The 25,791-nt window shown below is 41.2% G+C and overlaps 1 protein-coding gene across 1 annotated transcript in view; it reads right to left on the minus strand.

Annotated features, from left to right (window-relative positions):
* Positions 1 to 25,096, minus strand: part of WDR33 (WD repeat domain 33) — a 57,008-nt gene extending 31,912 nt beyond the window's left edge. Inside the window, exons 1-7 of the mRNA XM_035132473.2 lie at positions 24,939 to 25,096; positions 9,784 to 10,009; positions 8,613 to 8,681; positions 7,972 to 8,076; positions 7,130 to 7,225; positions 6,530 to 6,681; positions 4,743 to 4,840 (exon numbers count right to left, since the gene is read on the minus strand). Coding sequence (XP_034988364.1) covers positions 4,743 to 4,840; positions 6,530 to 6,681; positions 7,130 to 7,225; positions 7,972 to 8,076; positions 8,613 to 8,681; positions 9,784 to 9,987 — 724 coding nt within the window. The 5' untranslated portion in view covers positions 9,988 to 10,009; positions 24,939 to 25,096. The remainder of the gene's footprint in view (positions 1 to 4,742; positions 4,841 to 6,529; positions 6,682 to 7,129; positions 7,226 to 7,971; positions 8,077 to 8,612; positions 8,682 to 9,783; positions 10,010 to 24,938) is intronic.
* Positions 25,097 to 25,791: the final 695 nt, after the last annotated feature.

A 25,791-nucleotide genomic window follows, 5' to 3' on the forward strand; every position in this document is an offset into this window, starting at 1 on the left:
GAGTACCCAAATCAGTATTTATAGTTTAATATAAAAACAGACTAGCACAGTAAGGGATTTTATGAGTTATAAGCTAGTTGAGTATGATGGATTTCTGGAGACTGGGTCTATCATAGTACAACATCCCTGCTAGTCATTTAGTCCACACAAATATAAGCAGGTAGAGCTGTGCTATGTAGGATTGTTTGGGTGTTAACATCTATGCTAAGGCTGCAATCCCAAACAAACTTACTTCTGAACAAAGATGCTTATGATTTCACTATACAAGTTTTAATCTATAGTTCATTAAAAACATAATTTGCTTACCTGTGAATTCTCCTTCTACTTGTTTGCCAGACAGTGAAGAAGGTGGTCCAATGTTCTGGACCACTGGACAGCAACAAGTAGGGAGAGCTGACTTTTAACACCTGCATAAATAAAACTATGCCATCTTTCAGTGCCTTGGGGGCTGGTGGAAGAAGTTGATTAAAGGTACCTATTTAAGTTTTCCTATCAACGTTCTGAACCATTTTTAATGCTGGAGTCCACAACACAGTGTGTGCTCTCACTCTCAGACACACCCTACGGGACCTGCCAAACTCCCCTGCCCCTCCTGATTTTTTATTTTCAAAAGATAGTGATGGAAGGCTTTTTGTTTGAGGGTTTGTCTGTTTGGGGGGATACTGTCTGACTTTCTGTCTGTGTCTTAGTTGTTTGGGGTGTGTGTGTGGTTTGGCGGCTTTGCAGGGTTCTGAGCATTGTCAGTTTTTCTTCTATAAAACAGGTATTCTGTGGCGCACACAACAGTTCCTTATATTTCCAAATGTTCCTGAGCCCAAAAAGGTTGGAAACCCCAGATTTAAAGGTTTTATATACCAAAGCATGGAGGAAGACCTGTACCAAGGTCAATCTTTTCTACTCACAAGTAGGAAGGAGGATTAAAAAAAATTTTTATCAGGAATTACATACATATATGAAGAAGGCTCTAATAAACACAAGTTTTTCTATTTATGACCCAAGTAAGCTTCCTTAAACAAAAACATTTTATGTGTAGCTAACTATGGAGAACCTTTGTGCCTCCCCCATGTATGTTGTTGGACTCCAAGTCCCATCATCTCTGTCTGCTGATGCTGAATGGGATTGAAGTTGGGAGTTGGGAATCCAACACCGAAAGGGTCACAGACTATAGTCTAACACGATTTGATGGAAGTTTGCATCAACTGCCATTATTATTATTATTATTATTATTATTATGTATACAGTAATACCTCGGGTTACGAACGCGATCCGTTCCGGATCGCAGTTCGTAACCCGAATAGTTCGCAAACCGAGCGCGATGGGCGCCGCCATTTTGCGCATGCGCAAAGCGCGCGATTGCGCGCGCGCGGCTTATGCACGCGCGCGCGCGGCGAAAACACTTCCGGGTTTGCGCAGTTCGTAACCCGAACTGTTCGCAAACCGAGGTGGTCGTAACCCGAGGTACGACTGTACCACCCTTCATCTGTAGATCTCAGGGTGGTTCACAGCATAAAAATACAAGATAAAAACACATAATTAAAAGAACAAGAACAAAATTAACCAATAACCCCTGCTCCCCCCACCCCCTACACATTTAAAATAGGACAATAGTCAGCCAAAGGCCTGGTTGAAATAGAATGTTTTCACCTGGTACCTAAAGGTGTATAATGAAGGTGTCAGGCAAACCCTGCCCTGAGGAAAGCATTCCACAAATGGGGAGCCACTGCAGAAAAAGCCCATCCTTGTGTTGCCACCCTCCAGACCTCCTGTGCAGGAGGCTCATGAAATAGGGCCTCACATGATTATCGCATGGTCCAGGTAGGTTCATATGGAGAGAGGTACTGCAGTCCCAAGCCATTTCAGGCTTTATACGTCAAACCCAGCACTTGAACTGGGCCTGGAAACTAATTGGCAGCTGGGCCAGGATCAGTGTAATATGCTCAAACCCTCTCCCCCTGGTGAGCAGCCTGGTTGCCGAACTGTTCACCAGCTGAAGTTTCTGAACTGTCTACAGAGGCAGCCCTGTGTATAATGCATTGCAGTAATCTAACCTAAAGGTTACCAGAGCATCAACAACAGTAGTTAGGCTATCCCTGTCCAGACAGGGGTGCAGCTGGGGCACTAGCCCAAGATGGTGGAAGGCACTCCGCACTACCAAGGCCACTTGAGACTCAAGTGACAGCAAAGGATCCAGAAGTACCCCCAAGCTGCATACTGCTCCTTCAGAGGAAGTGTAACCACATCAAGAGCAGGCAATTTCCCATCCATCCAGTCTAGGGACCCCCCCCCCAACAGTGCCTCAGTCTTATCTAGATTCAGCTTCAGGTTGTTAGCTCTCATCCAGTCCATTACTGAGGCAAGACAACTGCCATACCGGCAGATGTAAAGGAGAAGTAGAACTGGGTGTCATCAGCATGTTGCTGACAACATACTCCAAAACTCCGGATAACCCCACTCAGTGGTTTCATATACAGCACAGGGGATAAAATTGAACCGTGAGAAATCCACACTGAAGGCTCCATGGGGCTGAAAAGAACTACCCAAGCATCACCTTCTGGAAATGTCAGTCCAAGTAGGACCGGAACCACTGCAAAGCAGTGCCACCCACCCCTAACTCAGATAGAGGTCATCATACAGGGCCACCAAAGCAGTTACGTGCCAAAACTGGGCCTAACCCCCAATTTAAATGGATCTTTATGTTTAATGTATAAAGGAGGGGGGAGAATAAAGCTATATGCCAAATCCTAACAGTTTAGATTCTACAGTGGTACCTCTGGATACGTACCTGATCCATTCAGGAGTGCCATTTGCATCCTGAAAGGTACGTATCCAGAGTGGCAATAGAGCGCATGTGCGAAGCGCCGATACAGCGCTTCTGTGCATGCGCGCGCGGCGGAACCTGGAAGTAAACACTTCCGGGTCCGTCGAGTACTTAACTCGAAAGTACTCAACCCAAGGTATGACTGTAATTTCTGTTCTGTTCATGGAACAGGGCTTTCCAGCCTTCCCCTTCCCTCTGCACCCCCAGCACCCTCTCCCCAAATCTGCTTGGAAATGGTTGCAGGATAGGCTCCAGGAGGTTGCTAATGGCTGGGGGAATAAGATGAAGTTGCATCTTTCAAGCCTCAAATGTATACACATTTATGTAAGTCTTACAGAATTGAGCTGAACTTACTTCTGTGTAAACATTCATAAAATTAGATTGTAAGGTATCATTTTTACAAGTTATTTTGTAGCAGAATGAACCCAGTATCAGGCTCTAAGTACAAATGCAAAGTTTTTAAGAACAGAAGTACTGTTTGGCAGCATTGTCACTGAACAAATTTAGCATGTTTATTTTTTTTGCTTCCACTTTTGTATTTCAAATGCAGGTAGTATATGCATGGCCTACAAAAAGGGAGACAGAGCTCAATGTCTGGATTGTATCCTGTGTGTGTATATTATCTGACAATTATGAAAACTTAAGAAACTGGAGGGGGGGCTGTTTTAGATATAATTCTGAAGAAATGTTTCTCATGAATGATTTCTATTTCATAAAGCAATACAGGAGAACCTTATTGAAGCCTAAATTAAAAGTTTAGAGTTCAGGATTTCTTCAGAGATAAACTATTAGGTAATAATGCATCAAGAGTCAAACACAAAACCAAACCACAAATCCTTTACTTCCTAAAGTGTAATAGTCTCTGAATGTTTGCTATTTATTTTCTGTATGACATCAAGCCAGGCTACAAAGCAAAAAAAATTACTAGGTAAACTTCCCTAAAAAATGAATGAATACTAAAATACCATGTGATACAATGAAAATGAAAGCAGTGTTGCTACAATCCCTGCTCCTCGCTGTCTAGTATATACAGTGGTACCTCTGGTTGCGAACGGGATCCGTTCCGGAGCCCCATGTGCAACATGAGCAGTACGCAACCTGCGTCTGCGCAAGCGCGGGTCACAATTCGGCGCTTCTGCACATGCGCGAACCACTGAACCTGGAAGTAACCCCTTCCGGGTTTGGCGCATTCGTAACCCGTGTTGTATGCAACCCGCAGCATTCGTATCCAGAGGTATGGCTGTATTTCAGATCCTTATAATATAAACCACTTAAGAGGTTTTTTTAATCAATTAAGCCGTATATAAATCTTGTCAAATAAATATGTCTATGAATATGTTGACAACTTTATTTCTTCTCAGTAAAAGATGTATTTTACCTAACTTTATGCTATTAATTAGAAACAGTAATTTATTCCCTAAAACTTTGTAGTGTCCACATCACATGGGAAGTCAGGGGATTCCAAGGATGCTGTGCTTATATGGCATTTACTTGATGAAAAGCTGTACTTTCCATAAGGTGGCATAGACTGATACAGGCACATGAAAATGGATAGCATCAACAAGTTACGTTTTTGAGGGGAAATACCCCTTCTTCCTGTGAAAGTGTTTATGGTATAACTCATTACAGCTGTTATATACAGAAATGGGCACATGAAACTGGGCATTCAGCTTGCTTCCCTACACAGATGTTTCAACAGTCCTAGGAGTAGGGAATAATCATAGTACACAATGCTCCAATGTTAAAGCAATTTAAAGAGATCATAAATGGTAACCAATAGGTTTGTAAACCTTGTGATACAACTGATTGAATTATCAAGGATGGGGTGCCGGAATTGGAGGTTTTTGTATAGTCCTCATGTAGGCAACTACAAATATTTTCCCTCTATTCATATATCTCAATCAGTACTTTCTTGTACACATACCTCGAAGAATTCTCTCCTCATGGCAACGTAGAAAGTCCCAGATTCTAACAGTGCCGTCATCAGAGCATGTAGCAAATTTATTATCCGTGGGTGAGAAACTGTTACATGAAGACACACAGCAGGGGAAAGAGGTCAGCATTTAACATATCTAAACTTCTCAGACAGGGCAAAATTTAGCTAAAGTGTTAATATACTGATGGAGAAATTGGAACATATTGTGCCTGGAAAAATATACTTCAATCCGTTGACATAATTGAGTCCGTAACTGAGAGCTCAGCTCTGTACTTTTGATGCAGCAAAAGCACTTTTTCCTGCATTTTGTTCCCCAACCAAAGGGGAACTTACACTTTGCACTGTTCCACCCACAGTTGAATAGATTTGCAATTCTCTGCATGATCTGTATAAAACGTGAAACTGACAAAAGCAGGCATTCCATGCTTTTGAAAGGATGGAAATAGGAGAGTTAATACTAAGCTTATTTCTTCATCCATAGGTAACATTTCAAAATACAAGGGGGTGGGGAAGGCAGCTAAAAGTACTTGCTTACTAAAAATAAGAATAAAAACATATCATATGGCCTATATATGCAGAAAAAGTTACTGAGAAGAGATTTGTCACTCCAGTGAAACATTAGTCATAGAATATGCTTCAGAACTTGAAAAGCCGGTTGTAAATTGTGGAGAGCTGGGCATCAGTTTCTTATTGAGCTATGTTAGGCATTTGGTTGGACCATCATCAGTTACAGATGGAGAGCCACATCCTTTGTGATGCAGTGAAGAATCAAGGAAAGCTGTTGAGATTATTCAAACAGTCGTTCCCCCTGAAATTTCTGGAACGTTTTATATGTGAGATAAACTTATTGTCTGGAGAAATCCACTTCACAGATACAATAGCACACACCTATGTAAGTCACATCTTGTTAAACTTTGCCAGAAAATCCTGAATCAAAAGGAAAAATGATAAATTCAGCAGAAAGTGCTTCTGTGGTAATGAATCTTCTTCTCCAATGGACAGCACCAAAACCTTTTAGGTAGGTCTAGTTTCTTCTTCAGCTCCTCTTCAGACACACACTTAATGAATAAGATTTCTTCCACTTGCATCATTTGCTAAAGAGTGTAAGCATTCTTCACATGCATCTCAGCAAGGAAATCTCAGTTCACTTGTTATATTAAACATACATTTGCACAATTGGAACACTTGACACTGAACCAGGTAGATGTCCTAAAGTTGCCTTGTCAGCTTTAGATTCCAAACTTGAATAACCCATTCAATATTAATCATGACCTGGATATGGAAATTGGTGTGGGTCCTAACGCTACTGTAAATCTTGGACTCACCAAGCCAAGCAGTTCTTCACTTTATTTAGTTCTTTTATGTTGTGAGAACTATGCAGCTGCTTTATTTCTGGATTATATTTTATTCAATTATATTATTAAATACTGAATTCTTTATTTGGAATGAAATTGTCATCGTACACAGTGAGCATAGAAAAAGAGAGTAACTGATACACATTGTGATCATATATAAAAAGAAACCAATACCAGTGCAAAATGCAGCAGACAAATACATCTCTAACATATTGCAGAGGCAGATACCGGGACAACACTATTTCAGAGATATGCCAGCAAATCAGTGAAATTGTGGAAACAAAAGAAAATACGTTTATGTGGTGCAAAACATTTCCCAGAATCTGACAATACCCATGCATATCTGCACCCAGAATACACTTAGAGAACAGTCTAATCATGGAAATAGGAACTACAGAAAATGGTATATTGTGTATAAACCTGGCCTCTCTAATCGCCTCCTTATGTGCCTGGAACATCTTGACGTTGTTCATGTTGGACTGCCAATATTTCACATATCCCCCATGGTCGGCTGTCAACATCCACATGTCATTATGTGACCAAGTCATAGCTCTCACTGGACTGTCATGAGCCTACAAAGTCAAAAATAAAGGAAGACCTCTAGTGAGCATACTCAAATGATATCATGCACCATCACTTTTCTTTTAATATGATTTTTTCCAATTTCAATTTAGGTAGATATAAGAATGAAGACAATGCCTTATATATAGATCCATACATTCATTTTGTGAGGGCTGTTATCAAAGCTTCAGCAGCGTTATAGTAAGTATTACTTAGTAATGAGTCAGTATTTTGTCTACAAATTTGATTTTTAAAAATCACTAATGGAATGGAAATGTCTTTCATATCAGAGAATGACAAAAATGCTAAGATTTAAATTAATCAATCAATCAAAATCTCAATAGCCAAAGGCAAGAAGCATAAAGCTCAAAATAGTGCTGACTCTCCATCTGTTTACAGTGGCAAGAAAGCAGATTACTGAAAGAAGTACTGATCAAGACAGCTTTGATAGTGATTTACCTGTAATATTGTTTCAAAGTTGAAAGTAAGCCCATTCCATAAGGTGAACTCTCCACTAGAAGCCCCAGTAACTAAGCGCCTCCCTTCTGGAGTCCACTGGAAAACAAGAATTAAGATGTATTAGAACACAAATTGTTTCCCTGCCACTATAGCAGAGTCTATCACAAGGACAGACAACATGTAGTCTGGAGAGTTGTATTCTGCAGCTCTGCCTGTATTGGGTTCACTTACACACTGTCTGTACACCCCTCCATCCCACATTCTGGTATTTATTTGTTGCCCCTTAACCTGCTTCCAGTGCTTGAATACTATTGGATGAATAATCTGTGCATTTCTGACAAAAATACTTTGCACTATCACTGTGTCCCATAAAAAGATATCCATTCTGAAAAGTTATTATTATTAGCAGTTATTATTAGTATATTTGGCACCCTGGTGCGACGGGTCCTTCCGGCGTCCCCGCCCCGCCCCGTTTCCCAGCGCGGCGGGCGGGTGACCGGAGCTGCGCGGCCGGGCCGGCACTGCACACAGCACAGCTGCCGGGGGTGCAGCTCCGCGGTGGGTGGGCAGGCACAGCTCCGCAGCGGGCGGGCGCCCTGCGCCACCCAGCCTGGCCGTAGGGCCGGCCCTGATTATTAGTATTAGTAGTAGTATCTATTGTATCTATAAATCACCCCGTCTACAGTGCAGTACACGGCAACAGACAACAAAAGATAAACAACAGAATTACACCACTGATTAAAACAAAAACAAAACTAAAAGAATCCACAAAACAGCTACTACTGGCATGATATATTCTTAGCAATTTATCACTGTGCCATGGAGTGTAACAATATACGTACCCTAACAACAAATACTGGACATTTTACTTTATTGGTAGATGTCCTAACAAATTTTGTTGTTACAGCATTCATAGGATTGTTCAACATTCCTATAGGAGGGACCAGCTAAAAGAGAGGAAAAAAATGTTAAAAGTTATTCTTGGTACTTAATATGTGGAAACAGTCTTTTAAAAATTGTTTGCAAGCTTATGTTCTTGAATGAGTAAGCCAAAGAATCTCTATTTTGGTGGAGACACTACAAAAGCATACCTAACATCATTCTGATCTTCAGAATTATATTACAATAAGGCTTGGATCCAGAAATCCCAACATGAGAACAGAAGGCACTTCTGCATCCATAAAAACCACATGCACCCCCCTTCTCACACATACACACAGAGCAAAAGTGCCTTCTGCTCACTTAATAGGATCTTTGAATCCATGTCTAGAGCTTTAGCAGGCTCATCATACTAGAATGTGACTAAATGAATTCATCTTTTTTCAAACCCACTTGTAAAATCAAGTTTCTATAGTACAATTAATATTGTTATTCACTTCTCCCACACTTAAATAGAGAATTACAGCTTAAATCAATTTTTCAGTCTTTCAGGAAGAAGAAAAATGTTTTACTGTCCAGGGGATAAATAAACATGCTTACTTACATCATTATAATACCCTCCGTCAGGCTGAATTGCCCGCATATCCCGTTGGTCTCTTTGCCATACTCTGTTCTGGAAAAATGAAAAAAACATTTTGATTAATACTATTGGTTAAAACATGCTAGCTAGCTTGTACCAAATGAGAAACAATGTTTGCCTATCTGTGCCTCCAGGGTAGTGCTATTTTTGGAAAAGGAAAGCAGCGTGTTTCATTTTCTAGAAGGAACAGGCAATTTCCTTCTTCAAATCAGTGCAAATCAGTTCAAGAACTTGAACTCAATGTCCCAAAGTAAAAAAAAAAGTATCCCTTCCTCTTCAAATTTGCTACCAAATCAGGCCACAAGATAAACAAAATCCCACGTCGCACTCAGAATGGGAAACTCTCAAAGCAATAGCGGACTTTGGGCTTTAAAAATTCAGTGGTGCCCTGTGAGACACCAAAATTTTGCACCCCCGCCCCTAGTGTTTTATTGTTTGTCATTGTCGCAGCGCCTCCTGTGGTGCCCTGTTCACTAGGTGCCCAATGTGGGCGAACTGGTCATGCTCCCCTAAATCCACTTCTGTTCTGGGGCAGGAGTAGCTAATCTGTGACACACTATATATGTTGGATTCCAACTCCCAAGGCCAACCACCATGGTCAATGGTCAAGGATGATGGAAGCTGTAGTCTGGCAACATTTGAAGGCCCACAGGTTAAGACACCTGTGCTCTAAAGAGATCAGAACACTGTTAAAACTTAGTGCTCGAGTCTTAAACATTCATTAGTGAGGGCAGGAAAGTAACCTCTCACTGACAGGCAAAGTAAACAAGAGTTCTAAGTGTTGCAGTTTCCCTAGGTTTCACATACCTGATATGAAAGACGAACTGGTGTTTCTGTTAATCTTCTGAGGGCTGATAATAAGTATAATTTTTGCCCTCTTTCTAGGGCATTTTTGGTGTGAAATTTTTAAGTGCATAGTGAGAAATTTTTAAGTGCATAGTGAGAAATGGTTCAGACTTGAGAACAGAATCCCTCCTTTTCCATAGCTACTCTCAGCATTTTAAGCTATTTTTCACAAAATATTTGGCAAAATCTCTACTAACTAGAAATTCATGCTCAGTAATTTTTTGCTTATTTTGCCTTTTAAACTAAAACATTTTGTAACAATTGCAGGTACAACAGGTTCTGAACATACCTCCAAATACTTGATTACAGAAGGATTATAGTCTATAGTTTTTCGGTTCACAGCTTTTCTCATACGTTTTCCATCAAAAGTGAGCTGCTGCATTGCCTGTTGCTGAGCAAAATCAGGTCTCTTATAGAACAGTTGTCGAGGGGCCTGGTGTTGAAACCTTGGCATATGGAAAAACCGCGGCGGTGATCCAATCTCTGTAGCCATGGTGTCTTTTGCTTTGGAGGATCTAAAACAAAAGACATCAAAATAAAGCAATTAAAAATGAAGGTTTCAACTAGGAATGCTAAGATATAAGAAATCTGAATAGTACTAGAATTTCTCGCATAAACAAGGCAGCTTTTTAACATGTGCAACATTAGCCCATCATTAATAGGGAAATTAAAACTTATGAAAAAATATTTCATCCATCATCATCATCAATCCACCCTTCACCTTAGGCCCTAAAGCCATTACAACAATTAAAACGCAATGTTAAACACAGTTAAAACAACTTACAATCACAGAAATAAGGCGGGACCTAAAAATATACGTATCAGCTATCCAAAGTCAGGGTAAAGAGGTGTGTCTTCAGCATTTGCCAAATGCTACATAAAGAAGATGCCAGACACATCCAGGCAGGCAGGGAGTTCCACAACTTAGGGGTTGCTATAGATAATATCGTCTCCCACTCTTATCCCCCAGCTTCTGAGAGTGGTGGAACAATCAATAGGGCCTCCTATTGTACAACTAATATACAATACAATACTGAAAACAGGATATGGCTTCCCAGAATAGGTTTGTACTCCCTGGTGAGTAAATTAAAACTACAGTGGTGCCTTGCTTAACAAATGCCCCTTAAGACAAAATTTTCGCTTAAAGAAAGGATTTTTCTAGTGGAGGTTGCCTCGCTAGACAAATCCATTTTACGAAAAATTCGTCTAGCGAATCGCGGTTTCCCATAGGAATGCATTGAAATTCAATTAATGCGTTCCTATGGGCAATTAAAAAAAAAATCAATGCATTCCTATGGGATTCGCTAGACAAATTTTTCGTTATAAGAATAGACCCGTGGAACGAATTAAATTCGTCTAGTGAGGCACCACTGTATTAGTAACTGATCTCACACACAACAGAAGCAAAGTACCGCAGTAATTAACTTGTAGGTGGCAATGCACAAGTTAGTAATACTATATTAAATAAGTATTTAGCTACAACCAAAGACGAGTATTTACTTCGATTTTTGAGATGGACAAAACAATTGTCAGTGCTAAATTAAGGCTATCTTTTCTAATTTAAAATGGTTCTTTTGGTGGCAGGCAGGCAAATACACCATCACTGCTAGCTCCTGGGTTCAGCTATGATGTCACCTTTCCCATCACACTGCAGAACTAGCTGCACTGTAAGAGAGAACTCAGGGGATGAGGCTGCAGGCAAAGGTCCCATTATACGCCTACCTCTGAACAGCTCAGAGCAGTCCCTTCTGCAGCTCCCTTCCAAATTAACATATTCTGTATGTGGCAGGATTTTTTATTTTTAAACAAAAACATTTTCATTTTGCTTGGTATTCTATATTTCTGTTTTCTAATGTCTTTTCTACTCCACCCACACTCACTTCTCTTGGATTAATTCTTTTTTATGCTCATTACACTGTAAGGCTTTTAACAGAATTGTGGATGTTATAAGCTACTTCAAGGACTTCAGTGAAGAATTGGAATACAAATTTAAATCAATAAAAATACATATGAAAAATGGTTTCATCAGTCTGGCCTTTTATCTTTCCCCTAAGAAAATACAGGGTGTTATCTAGCCCAGTAGTGAGAAACCTCAGGCTTCAGAGCTAAATGCAGCTCTTTGTCCTCTCTCTCTGGCCCTATCTCACATCTAAGCGTTGTTACATGGCTGGAACGTGTCCTTGTACTCTGATAATGCCTCTTGGAAGACAGAGAGGTAGCAAACGCTGGTATTAGATCCTATGACATACTGTATCTGGAAGAGGACTGAGGAGGAAGGAGCCAGCTACAACTGCATGGTCAGAGTCCTTGAATCCTGTAATGGCTGCACCCAGTGACCAGTACATACCAGTTCAGCTCCTTCCCCTTCCCTTACAGCCCAGTAAGTAAAGCGGCTGCTGGTAAAGGGTTGTCATGACACACTTAACTTTCCCCTCTCTCATAGTCTGGCACAGGAATGCATCCATGCTGCCCATCCTGTATATAGAAAGGCCATATGGGGACAATGACACCCCCTTTAGAACCACCAACAAAATCAAAATTGCATTTCTCTGGAATATTTTGTGACAGCCACCTTTATTTTACCTTCAGGGAGCAAATGTAAGGTGTCTGTTTCAAATAAAACTGGTAAGAAGAAATAAGTAAGAATACTAAACTTCTGGGTCACCCCAATAATATCAATGGCAAGCCATTTCCAAACAAAAGGGACTAGACTACTTTTGCAAGCAAACTATAAAAATGATGATTCCAGTTATTTAGTACGTACAGGTACCATTTCCCATCTTTGTTCTAAACAGCTTATAATTACAGAATTTACAAGATTCAAGGAACAGGCTAGAGTGAAATGATTTTGCAGTTATTATGTGTATGAAGCCATTTAACCATCTGCTGCAATACAACAGTGTTAAAATGCTTAACTTCCATATTAGTCATCTGCTGTATTTCTGCTTGAAAATTCAGAAGTCGAATTTCAACAACTTTAATGTCATGTAAAAGACCTGCAAGAGGCTACTTGTTTAGCTAAAATATAGCTAACATGGATTAAGAAGCCAGTGGGTATACCAAAGGCTTTGTCTGGGTTCAAGCTTCACCTTGGTCATGGAAGATTAGCTTCCAGTTTCCAATCTCTAGCAAAAAAAACAAGTGTCCTGCTCAGAGCAGTTGTGAATGTGTCAATAGAGATTACAGAGTACTTTATAAAATTACAAGTTTTATATAAATGATGAACACTAAGTACCAGTAGTACTATCTTCCTATAAATATAAAAAACAATCTTTATTACGGTCCATAGACCCATCAATTTGTTACAAAGTGATACCTAATAAGGACATCCTGCCTTCAGGTTTCAAAAACATTTTGTTCAAACTTAAGAGTTGGGATCATTGATTCTTACAACCACCGATAGAAACTTCACCACTGCTAATGTTCTAGCATTTGACCGGTCTTCCAATAGGAACTTGATATAATACTCCTCCGATTTTCCTGGGATCAGGGCTAGCAAGGGTGAAATCAATTCAGCCCTAGCTTGCTTGAACCTCACACAGTGCAGCATAATATGTTTTGGGCACACGAGCACAGTCTTTCCTGGTAAAGGACTCCTCTCATCCTACCCTCCAGCACTGCAGAGGGGAAAACGTTTAATCTGGCTTTTGTGAATAACCTTCAGTAGTTTGGTACAGTCAGGTTTTTAATGTAAGCTGTTAACTTAAAAACATGCCCATCTTTTACTCCTACTGCCAACAACTGCAGACTGCATGTGATCGATGCCACAGGTCACTGTGTGTATTATCCCAAAGTCTTTGCTTTAAGGTCTTTAGGGCACCTGCATAGCCAGGTAATAGAGTTGGGCGGGTGACAGGCCAATAGCAGTGGCTTTTCTAGCCATGGTTTTCTGCAAATTGCTGACATATTCCTCATTGGTCAGGTATTTATATAATCCCACCCCAATCTTAAACCAATGTTTGCAATCTTAAGCCAATGTTTTAGTGCAGCCCACCCTGCTTTTGTTGAAATTGGGCATTCACCTGTTTCTAGTAGGAGTATGGAATTTCAGACACAATTGGGCACCTGAAGCAAAGATCGTAAAAATTTTGCTTGAAAGCCATCCAGCTTAGGCAGATCCCCATTATACCAGAAATTTGCAGTGTACAGGATTTGGGGGATGGTTTTTGCATTGAATACTCTTAAGGCTGCTGGTACATGCTTGCTGCCCTTTGTATAGAAGAATCTAAGTATGGCTAGCTTTGTGATCTCCGCCTTTTGAAGGGAAGTTTGCCAGTGGTATTTCCAAGATCTAGTATAGTGGAATGTAAGTCCTAGATAGCTGAAATATTTAATCTGTTCAAGTTCATGGCCATCCAGCATCCAATTTAGCTGGGGAAAGCTTCTTTCGAATACTAGGATTTTTTATTTTCCATAGTTTATGGTTAAACCATTTCCAAGACAGTATTCAGAAAACGTCCTCAGCAGATGTTTCAAGCCTGGTCTAGAACATGAAATAATAGCTGCGTCATCTGCATAGAGCAATAAAGGGGTCCATCTCACTCCTATTTTGGAAGGTGTCCATCTGGGTCCATTAGGCAGTCTTCTAGGTCATTAAAAAATAAGCAAAACAATGTGGGTGCCAGGATACATCCCTGTCTGACCCCCCTCCTAATTCATCTCAATATTGAATAATATTGAGCAGCTATTGAATGTCCCTGCCGACCGCATCTAACCTGCAATTTGGTTCCTTTATATAGGGCTTTTATAAGAAAGAGGAGATGTTTGTCCTGTATTATCAGTTCTAATTTCGTCCATAGTTGGGATCTGGGGATGGAATCAAATGCTGATTTTAAATCCATAAAGGCCATGAAGAGTTTGCCCTGTAACGGCCTGGTATACTTTTCAGCTAGGAAAGACAGCATCAAGCAATGATCTGTTGTTGAATGGTTCTCTCGAAAGGCTGCCTGGGCTTCAGATAGAATGTTGTGTTCATTTAGAAAAGTTGTCAGTTTATTACTGAGGAAGCAGGCATACAACTTCCCAATTACTGAGAGCAGACTAATTGGCCTATAATTTGAATGTTCTTTTGGGTGGCCTCTCTTGAACATTGGAACTACTATAGCATGTTTCCAGCTCTGTGGAACTTTGCCTGAATTATTTACTACTGTAAAAAGAGCCGCCCAAAGCGGAGCTCCTATAAATATTATTATGTCCTTTATAGGCTGAGATTTCATTTAGTTTGTTCAGTTTATAAATGATAAAAAGTGTACTGTGTTAGGAACATAGGAAACTCCTTGTACCGGTAGCAGTGGTGGCCAATCTTGGCCCTCCAGCTGTTTTGGGACTACAATTCCCATCATCCCCGACCACTGGTCCTGTTACTAAGGGATGATGGGAGTTGTAGTCCCAAAACAGCTGGAGGGCCAAGATTGGCCACCACTGCCTTATAGTGTTGTCCATTGTAGATATGTTGCATAAATATCACACCAGGAGGTTACAGCTTGTGGTTACTCCAAAGACAACTTAAGCATAAGCCTCAGTTCAGATGACATGTTAAGCCATGATGGAGCTTGTTCCTCTACATTCTGGCAGTGGAGGGACTCCCTTTACCACCAATGCCCGGCATGCCAAGGTACCTCATGGTTTATTTCTCCCTCGGTTTGAGGGGCAGAGTGTGATGGCACCTTCACCCGATGGCACATTGCCAGTGAAACCTCAGGAACAGTGGTGGTTTCACCTGTGATATACCACTGGGTGAAGGCACCATCACACTCTGGCCCTCAATCTGGTCCTGGGTGATGTATCAATACGTCACCCAGGCCAACCACATACATACTTCCTAGGGACAGTTTCTTTACAAAAATTAATCATTCATTCATTCTGCTATGGATTTATTTCTCTTTTTGCAACAATACCTTTTTATACAAGTCTTTGTCAATGGAAAATGTAGTAGTGGCAAATGTTCTGCTGCACAACACTGTTGCGATTGCAAGCTGAAAGTGCCAACACAATAGTTAAAAAAAGAAGAAGCCCTTTTTGTAAAAATAAAAAATTGAAGATTTTTTGAAAACTTTGTTAGGCAATATGGTTTTTTTTGGGGGGGGTGAACCCTATGTATTTGCTTTATATATATCACTTACTTTTTATAAAATAACAAAAAAAATCCATTCATTTTTGGTGGTAGAGTATCCAAAGGGATGGAGCAATGTGCACAAGCTGCTCACACAGACTTAACCTATCGATGAAGCTGAAAGCCATGTAACACTAGTATTAGTATTTTTTAAGTACTTTAAAATTAGTAAAAGTTTCCTGTGCCTTAATTTCCCCCTAAACTGTAATCAATATAAGGAAGTACCGTATTTACTCAGAATCTAATGCTCACCTTTTTTGGCCAAATAACATTGCGAAAATTAAACTGTGCATTAGATTCGATGGCACATTTACATCCACCAGCAAATTCTTTTTTGGTTCAAGGTTCTGAAAATTGAGGTGCACATTAAATTCAATGGCGCATATATGGTATATACAGTGGAATCTCGGTTCTCAAATGTCTCCATTGATGAACAATTCGGAACCTGAACATCGACAACCCAGAAGTGAATGTTTTCGTTTCTGAACATGCCTCGGAAGTTGAACGGCTTCCAAGGCGCGTTTTTCCATTTTTTCAATGGATTTTGCTGACTGCCCCTTGATCTTCAATTTTCAAATGCTTTGGAAATTGAACAGTTCCACTGTACTACAGCGTTTCCATTTTGGGGAATATTTATAACTGTTACAGTAAAAATAATTTTCAACTAAAGTTTTGGATTGGTTTAAATATAAATTTCAAATAAGATTGTGCATTTTCAGTTAAAATATTTTTGGCATATTGATTTTTTTGATATATTTATATAGCACATAAAATCAGAATTTCTTTTTAGTTATGCTTACTAAATATATGAATGGGTAATTAACAAAATTATTATAACCATGTACTGTATAAATATGCTAAATCAGACTCAAATATATTTAGAACACCAGAAAATTTTCCAAAAAGCCCAGAACAGTGTTACCAATTACCAATTCTGGAATTGCATCAGCAAGGGCACAAAAACATCTGTGTGAAAGTTGCATACAAGATAAATATCACATAAATGGGTTTGGAATCTCTATATATGACCTTTTGTTTCCAAAGCAAGGTATAACTATGAAACATTTCTGGACACCTGTAGTTAAAACTGCAGTCCAAAAACATTCTCAATATAATATATCTAAGATCCATTAGAATATAGCACAGTATATTTTCCTTTTAAGATGCTTTGTTGGATCTTTGGGAACCAGAAATAAGTAGAATTCAAAAATGAGAAAGGAAGGAAATGCTTGAACCTCACATTTCCAGTGCCTTATAAATAGTAAAATTATAGCAAAAGGTACACCAAATTGTTCCTTTGAATCATGGAATCATAAAATTGTAGTAAGAAGGAATCCCGAGGGTCACCTAGTCCAACCCCTGCAATGCAGGAATCTCAACTACAACATTCGTGGCAGATGGTCATCCAACCACTGCTTAAAAACATTAAAGGAAGGAAAGTCCACAACCTCCCAAGGGAGTCTGTTCCACTGTGAAACAGATCTTACTGTCACAAAACTCTTTCTGATGTTTAGTCGGAATCTCTTTTCTTGTAACTTGAATCCATTAGCTCGAGTCCTACCCTATGGAGCAGGAGAAAACAAGCTTGCTCCATCTTCCATGAGATAGCCCTATAGATCAGGTATAGGCAACCTTGGCTCTCCAGATGTTTTGGAACTACAATAATAACAACAACAATAATAATGATAATGATAATAATAATTTATTATTTATAACCCGCCCATCTGGCTGGGTTTCCCCAGCAACTCTGGGCAGCTTCCAACAGAAAAATAAAATAAAATAATCTATTAAACATTAAAAGCCTCCCTAAACAGGGCTGCCTTCAGATGTCTTCTAAAAATCTGGCAGTTGTTTTTCTCTTTGACATCTGATGGGAGGGCATTCCACAAGGCGGGCGCCACCACCGAGAAGGCCCTCTGCCTGGTTCCCTGCAACTTGGCTTCTCACAATGAGGGAACCGCCAGAAGGCCCTCGGTACTGAACCTCAGTGTCCAGGCAGAACGATGGGGGTGGAGACCAAGTATACTGGACCGAGGCCATTTAGAGCTTTGAAGGTCAGCACCAACACTTTGAATTGTGCTCGGAAATGTACTGGGAGCCAATGTAGGTCTTTCAAAACCGGTGTTATGTGGTCTCGGTGGCTGCTCCCAGTCACCAGTCTAGCTGCCACATTTTGGATTACTTGTAGTTTTCGGGTCACCTTCAAAGGTAGCCCCACGTAGAGCGCATTGCAGTAGTCCAAGCAGGAGATAACTAGAGCATGCACCACTCTGGCGAAACAGTCTGCAGGCAGGTAGGGTCTCAGCCTGCGTACCAGATGGAGCTAAGAGACAGCTGCCCTGGACACAGAATTGACCTGCGCCTCCATGGACAGCTGTGAGTCCAAAATGACTCCCAGGCTGCGCACCTGGTCCTTCAGGGGCACAGTTACCCCATTCAGGACCAGGGAGTCCTCCACACCTGCCCGCCTCCTGTCCCCCATAAACAGTACTTCTGTCTTGTCGGGATTCAACCTCAATCTGTTAGCCGCCATCCATCCTCCAACCATCTCCAGGCACTCACACAGGACCTTCACCACCTTCACTGGTTCTGAATTTGAAAGAGAGGTAGAGCTGGGTATCATCAGCATACTGATGAACACCTAGCCCAAACCCCCTGATGCTCTCTCCCAGCGGCTGCATGTAGATGTTAAAAAGCATGGGGGAGAGGACAGAACCCTGAGGCACCCCACAAGTGAGAGCCCAGGGGTCCGAACACTCATCCCTCCACCACCACTTTCTGAACACGGCCCAGGAGGAAGGAGCAGAACCACTGTATGACAGTGCCCCCAGCTCCCAACCCCCCCTAGGCGGTCCAGAAGGATGTTATGGTCGATGATGTCAAAAGCCGCTGAGAGATCCAGCAGAACTAGGAAACAGCTCTCACCTTTGTCCCTAGCCCGCCGGAGATCATCAACCAGGGCGACCAAGGCAGTTTCAGTCCCATGATGAGGCCTTAATCCTGACTGGAAGGGATCCAAATGGTCCCATGATCCCTGACCACTGGCCCTGTTAGCTAAGGATCATGGGAGTTGTAGTTCCAAACTATCTGGAGAGCCAAGGTTGCCTTTGCCTGCTATAGATATTTGAAGATGGCTATCAGGTCTCCGCTTAGGCTCCACCTTTTCAGGTTCCCTGGAACTCCCTCAGCTCTTGCTCATAAGGCTTGGTTTCCAAACCCTGGATAATCTTGGTCACCCTCCTCTGCAAATGTTCCAGCTTGCCAATATACTTCTTAAACTGTGGTGCCCAGAACTGGACACAGTATTCCAGGGGTGGTCTAACCAAGGCAGAATAATCTATTACTTCCCTTGTCCTGGACATTATACTTCTGTTGATAAGCCTAGAATAACATTTGCTTTTTTCTGCTGCATCACACTGTTGATACATGTTAAGCTGTTGTCTACTAAGACCCCTAGATCCTTTTCACATGTGCTACTGGTAATCCATGTGTCCATCTTTAGAACCTTATATTGGTCCCTAGTGAATTTCATTCTGTTAGTCTGGGCCCAGTTCTCCAATTTGTTAAGGTGATCCTGAATCCTGATTCTGTCTTCTGTGGCATTAGCTATGCTTCCCAGTTTGGTGTCATCTGCAAATTTGATGAGCATCCCCTCAATTCCTTTGTCCAAATAGTTTATAATGACGCTGAATAACGGGCCTAGGGCACTAATTTGCTTCTGGACACTTATACAAGCCATGGTTTTAGCATCCTGCTTAAAATGAATATTGATGGATTATAATGAATATTGATGTAAAGGCACATTACTAATAAAAAGATTGCAAATTCAAACATACTCTCTGCAACTGATTAAACTGCAATTTGATTGCACATAAACTAATCCACCGATGAATACTATGTTTCACATTCCCTGCTTGAGAAAAGCCCCATTTTACGGGTTAGGTGTGGGCTGTTGTACCTCTGAAATCTGCCTTTAAGTGTACATGGCATAGTTTAACACACCTGGTATCTGCACCTGAGCAAGTTCAATATATTTCTAAATTCTAGCACTTATTATTTAGGCTGCAATCTTAACCCTACTTACCTGAGAGTAAACCACATTAAATTCAATAGGACTTACTTCTGAATAGGCATGATTAGGGTTGTGCTGCTAGTCAGGATTATCTCTTAATAATATTTATTCTTCATGTGCAATCACTTTCTTTACTGGCAAGGGTAGAAATAGACCTGAATTTTATGCAGACAAATGTCCAAAGTGAAATATCCCATTTTATTCTTCAATGCACTGTTCTGCAGACATTTTGTTATTTTCTTATTATAAACCCTGCATGTCTTAGGAACAATGTACGTGCCCTCATACAACCTCTCCAGAGTGCAAAAGGTAACTTAATTATGAAGCTCTCCAAAATATTTGTAGAATGAGGTGGAAGATAATGAATCCCATCTAACTTCAGAAAGCCAGGCATTTTCCCCAGACGCTAACTGTTTACAATTAGAAGCAAAACTGGTTTTAAATCTCTACAGATTGCAACTCCCAGAGCTTCTTTCTTACTCTGGAGCAGGCTCCTTGAAGACTGCTAGGAAGCCAGCTTTTCTGCAAAGCCATAATTCAAGTAACTGGTTCCATTCAGAGAAATTTGTTGTAATGTGTTTTTATTTAAAATCTTTAGATCCTGGAACATAATATAAATATCAATTACTACATGTCCAAGTCAAACTACAGATGGGCATACTGATTTACATGGCTAGCTACTGTGACCCAATTACATTTGGCCTATTCCACACAACTATAAAGGTAAAGGTAAAGGGACCCTTGACCATTAAGTCCAGTCGTGGACGACTGGGGTTGCGGCGCTCATCTCACTTTATTGGCCGAGGGAGCCGGCGTACAGCTTCCAGGTCATGACTAAGTCGCTTCTGGCAAACCAGAACAGCGCACGGAAATGCCGTTTACCTTCCCGCCAGTAGATAAATAGGTACACTGTTGAAGACAACTACCGATAATTAAGAAGTCACACCAAATCTCATTTTCAGGGGAATGATGAAACAGACAGACTTCAAAATTGTATAATGTGTCTTCTAGATTTGATTCCTCATCTGATTAGTTGGGCCTTTCTAATTTTTTATGCTAAGATTATAGTCTTACAGATACAGTATTGTACTTATAATAAAATCATTCTGCAATTAATTGGATCTTCAAGTAATTCTATTTAAGATAAACAATGACTCTGATCCCCAGTGTGCCTTGAGGTGACCCACAAGACCACGACAAAAAAATAGAGAAAAAAGTTAGACATCTTCCAGACCAAACAATGATACAGTCATACCTTGGGTTGCGTCCGCTGCGGGTTGCGTTTTTTCCGGGTTGCAATCGCGGCAGACCCGGAAGTGTTTACTTCTGGGTTCCACTGCGTGTGCATGCGCAGAAGCGCTCTATCGCGCATGCGTGAAAGCGCCACTTGGGCTGCGGCTTTTCGGGGTGCAAACGGCACCCCGGAATGGATTGGGTCCGCAACCCGAGGTACCACTGTACACCCTGAATCACCCTCAACTCCTTCTGCATTCTGATGCAGGATGGGGTGAAGAGTGGAGCGAGTCATTGGTAAGGGACTTCCAAACAGAAGACATTTTGCAAGTATCAGTCAGGAACAGCAGCACTCCAACTGACAAAGTTCTCAGTAACAAAACATGTGGCAACTTAAATGGCCTCGGCCCAGGATACCTGAAGGAGCAACTCCACCCCTATCCCTTAGTCTGGACACTGAGGTCTTCCTTTGAGGGTCTTCTGCTAGTTCCCTCACTGCGAGAAGCAAAGTTACAGGGAACCAGGCAGAGGGCCTTCTTGGTAGTGGTGCCCTCCCAGTGGACCCTTCCGATGTCAAGGAGATAAGGAATTACACAACTTAAATAAAAACAGATATTTTTTTTTTAAGAATTACACAACTTTTAGAAGACATCTGAAGGCACTTCTGTATCAGGTTTTTTTGATGTTGATGTTTTTAGATATTCTGTAAATATTACTATTATTATTATTATTTGTTTGAGTAAATATATGCATGATTTTTTCCACTATAAAACAGAGAGGAACTGTCTGTGAGGCAAACAAGCAGGCTAGATCCAGTTCTGGCCACAGGAAGGGTGCTCCTATCATCCACTGACTTAAGAAAGGGTGTGGAAGAACTTTTTGCCAATTCCCGATTCAAATATATACAAGAAAGTTGGAGATCCCGCTGGAACAGTTGGGAGGGCACTGCGGGCGGGAAAGGAGAATTATCAAAAATCTTTTCTCCCATTACGAGAGTCTCTGTTGGACCAAAATTCTTTCCATTCATAGAAAGCAAACCTCTGTGAGCAGAAAGTCACTACTGGATCTAGCCCGGCATTGTTATGACTATTTCAGTAAAGTGAAGGCATAACTTAATGAACAGCAGACTTGTAATTTAAAAAAAATATAGAGCAAGTTTGATTCAAGTCTCCTGCTAACCTAGCAGTTCGAAAGCACGTCAAAATGCAAGTAGATAAATAGGAACCGCTACAGTGGGAAGGTAAACGGCGTTTCCATGTGCTGCTCTGGTTTGCCAGAAGCGGCTTTGTCATGCTGGCCACATGACCTGGAAGCTATACGCCAGCTCCCTCGGCCAATAATGCGAGATGAGCGCAACCCCAGAGTCGGTCACGACTGGACCTAATGGTCAGGGGTCCCTTTACCTTTACCTTGATTCAAGTGGATAGTATTGATACTTTTTTTTAACCTATGGATAACTAAAGAGAGCATACAATGTGACGGTATTCATCATAACTTGTTTGACAAAGTGAATATTTCAACATGTCAAGATTTAAATGTGCAATCCTAACCCCCAGATACACCAGGTGGGAGAGATTGGGATGAGACATAACTCTCCTCTTGCTGACTGCACACTTAGGCCAGCGCACATTACTTTCCTGGGCATATCTACCAACTCTAGCAAAGGGAGAGCCCTATTGAGGCAAATTAAGCTACCAAAATTAAAGGGCAAAATAGTGTATGTTAAGGGTGGGAATGGATGTCTTGAACAGAGAGATTAAAAAGTTACATGGTGTCCTAATTTCCTTCATTTGTTTGTCCCATGCACAGAACTTGCTTTAATTTATACTGCCAAAAATGCAACTGTAATTACTAGAGGCAAGGAAAGGTCAGAAAATGAAGATTTATACTGGACACCCAAACTCTGGCTGCGCCACCCTGGCCAGCAGCAGTTAGGGTGCAATTCAACTTACATAAGATATACTGTACACCAGTGTTACCAGCGTGTCTGTTTCCTGGAAATCCTTGCATATATACCTAGTTAGGATTGCTCAGTAAGTGTACCAGCTATGCATTCTCTGGACATTCCACTCCCCATTGACATTGACTGTTCATGCAATTAATACAAATTAGCTCTATATCCAAATTTCAGGAATAAAAATAAAAGCTCAAAATTAAGAAGTCAAACTAATTCCTTTTGCATAATTATGTAACATGAAATTTAAAACATAACTATTTCAAAGGGTATCTTATTTACATATTTGAGATGTTAGCTACTATTTCAACCAGCAGATTAAACCATTCCATTTGAAGTATTAGAAGTAAAATCTTCAGCATTTTATTGGTTTATTAATATTCTACTTTAAGATGAACAAAACTTTATGGCTTACCAGCAAAAATGTAATGTTTGTCTCAAATTTATTTACTTTAAAACTTACATACTACCTTCCTCCACCACTGAAACATTTCACACAACTGAAACATTCTGTAGTACTAAGTTTCAGTTAATTTTAAAGTAAACACCTGTGTTCTGATAACATGTGAAATTTACTTTAATACTGAATATACTAGAAGCTAGACAGCTGCAGGCTTTATAACAAATGTTTATATACAAACCGGTATGTCAAGTAGTACATGGCAGGAATGTTGTCTGAGCATGATCCTACTCACACACTGGCCCTACTCACACACTGAGTATTTTTGAAAATTGTGGAATTATGACCTTTTGATGAAATAAGTTAGCAAGTACTTATTCAAAATAAGAGTGTAACTGGTAAAAAATCTGATCCTAATCAATTTCTGGAACTTGTATTGAATTTCTCAGTGCATATGCTGTTCTAACATTTAAAAAATGCAAAAGTATTATTCTTTCCTAACATATTCATAAGGTTCCTGCACAATGCAAATATATATTTAATATGTTTACATTGTTAATACAGTACATCTTATTGGCTATTAAACTAACAACTGACAGTAACAGTGCAATCCTATGCATGCTTATTCAAATTAGGTCCCATTGTACTCAATTGAGCTTCTGCCAAACACTCAGGAAAACAGACTGACCTTGTTCTTACAAAATAAATAAAATATTTCTTCCAGTAGCACCTTAGAGACCAACTAAGTTTGTCATTGGTATGAGCTTTCGTGTGCATGCACACTTCTTCAGATACTTGAAGATATCTGAAGATATCTGAAGAAGTGTACATGCACACAAAAGCTCATACCAATGAAAAACTTAGTTGGTCTCTAAGGTGCTACTGGAAGAAATTTTTAAATTTTTTGTTTTGACACACCAGACCAACACGGCTACCTACCTGTAACTTGTTCTTACAGTTATAGGTGCTACTTGTTTTGCTTAAATCAAATGCTACTTGAAACCCTGTATGTTCGTACACCAAGAAGTTACACTCCAAAATAATTATATGAAGCTTATATTTATCATCTACCTAGCATATGTTAAAGGTCCCTAAAGCGTCCTACACATCTACAAAAGATTGGCCCTTACAACACCCCTGTAAGGTAGCCTGTCATAATCACACCCCCACCCTTTACAAATGAGATGAGGTTGGTAAGGCGGCGTTGGTCTTAGGGACACCTAGCGAGCCAGTGGATGAGGTGCGCTCTGGATGGGAAGGATCCCAAAGCGCAGATCCCACACACAGCTGCTACCCTACACCCAAGGCACTCTTCAGCTACTCTTGTGGATCTTAGGTCGAGGCCGAAATTACTGATTGCGCCTGGAACAGCAGGGAAGATAGATGGTCGGCTTTCCCCTACCGGGCTTCGACTGAAGACTTTGCGGTTCTTTTCAAACTTTCGCTCCTAACCCCACGCTGGCCTCTCTCCCGCTCTCTTCACAATGTCCTCCTCCTAACCCGGCTTTCAGCCACAGGCCCCTCCGCCGCCAATAGCGTAACAGCGGCACCTCTCGCGGCCTAAAGATGGCGGAAGCCGCGGCGGTCTTCCGGGTCGCCGGGGTTCCTTCCCTCCCGTACCCCCGCCTCCCCACCGCCATGTCACCCAATCGCCTCAAGGAGAAAAAACTCACAAAGCAGCCGCTCACAGAGCCCCGTACGTGGGGCCCAAAAACCTAGATCTCTCCTATCCCGGAAGCTGCTGCCTCACGAGCCGTCGCCACCATCCGCCATCTTCCCCACCAGCGACCGGAGGCGGTGCACATGAAAGACGTCATCGTGTGTGCGCGAGCGCGGGCGCCAGCCAAAGGGAGGGAGGAGAGCGAAGGCGCTGAGCATGCGCGTGCCTCTTCTGAACAACGCTAAGTGACAATATCTTCTTGCGACTGGTTTCCGGCTGCTGTGGCGGAAAAGGAAGCGCTTACCGTGGAAAGCAGGCCGGGGAGTCGGGGAGCGGGAGCAGCAGCTTAAACCCTTATTAGACTTCCCAAAAGGTCTCCAAATAGTGGTGATTCTTTGACTTTTAGAAGGATTATTTCTCTGATGATTATAGGAATGAGAAAAGGAGTGTTCCAGCCCCAGCCAGCATGGACAATGAATGGCCAGGGATGGTGGAAGTTGGAGCCCAATGACACCTGACGGACCACAGGCACCCCTCCGTTGATCTCCTAGCAGGAAAAAACAAGATTGCGGGGTGCAGAGAGAAAGCAAACCCTACACGTACATAAGCGGTTTTTAAAGAGGAGAGGATTGTATGGTGTAATAAAAAAGCCCGCAAAGTAGTTTACGAAGAATTAATGAGGTAGCTCAATCATCACAAGAAATCAAGATACTGCCTAATGGTTTTCTGTCATCTCCATCTCTAATGCAGTCAGTAGACTTAGGCAAGCCTAATAATTCCATAGGATTGGGATGTAAAAATACAAGATGGGAAGGAAGGCCAATTTGCACAATTTTCTGCAGCAGATAAAAACTAAGGGGTTAAGG

The sequence above is a fragment of the Zootoca vivipara genome, chromosome 5, assembly GCF_963506605.1.
Source record: "Zootoca vivipara chromosome 5, rZooViv1.1, whole genome shotgun sequence".
NCBI lineage: Eukaryota > Metazoa > Chordata > Lepidosauria > Squamata > Lacertidae > Zootoca > Zootoca vivipara.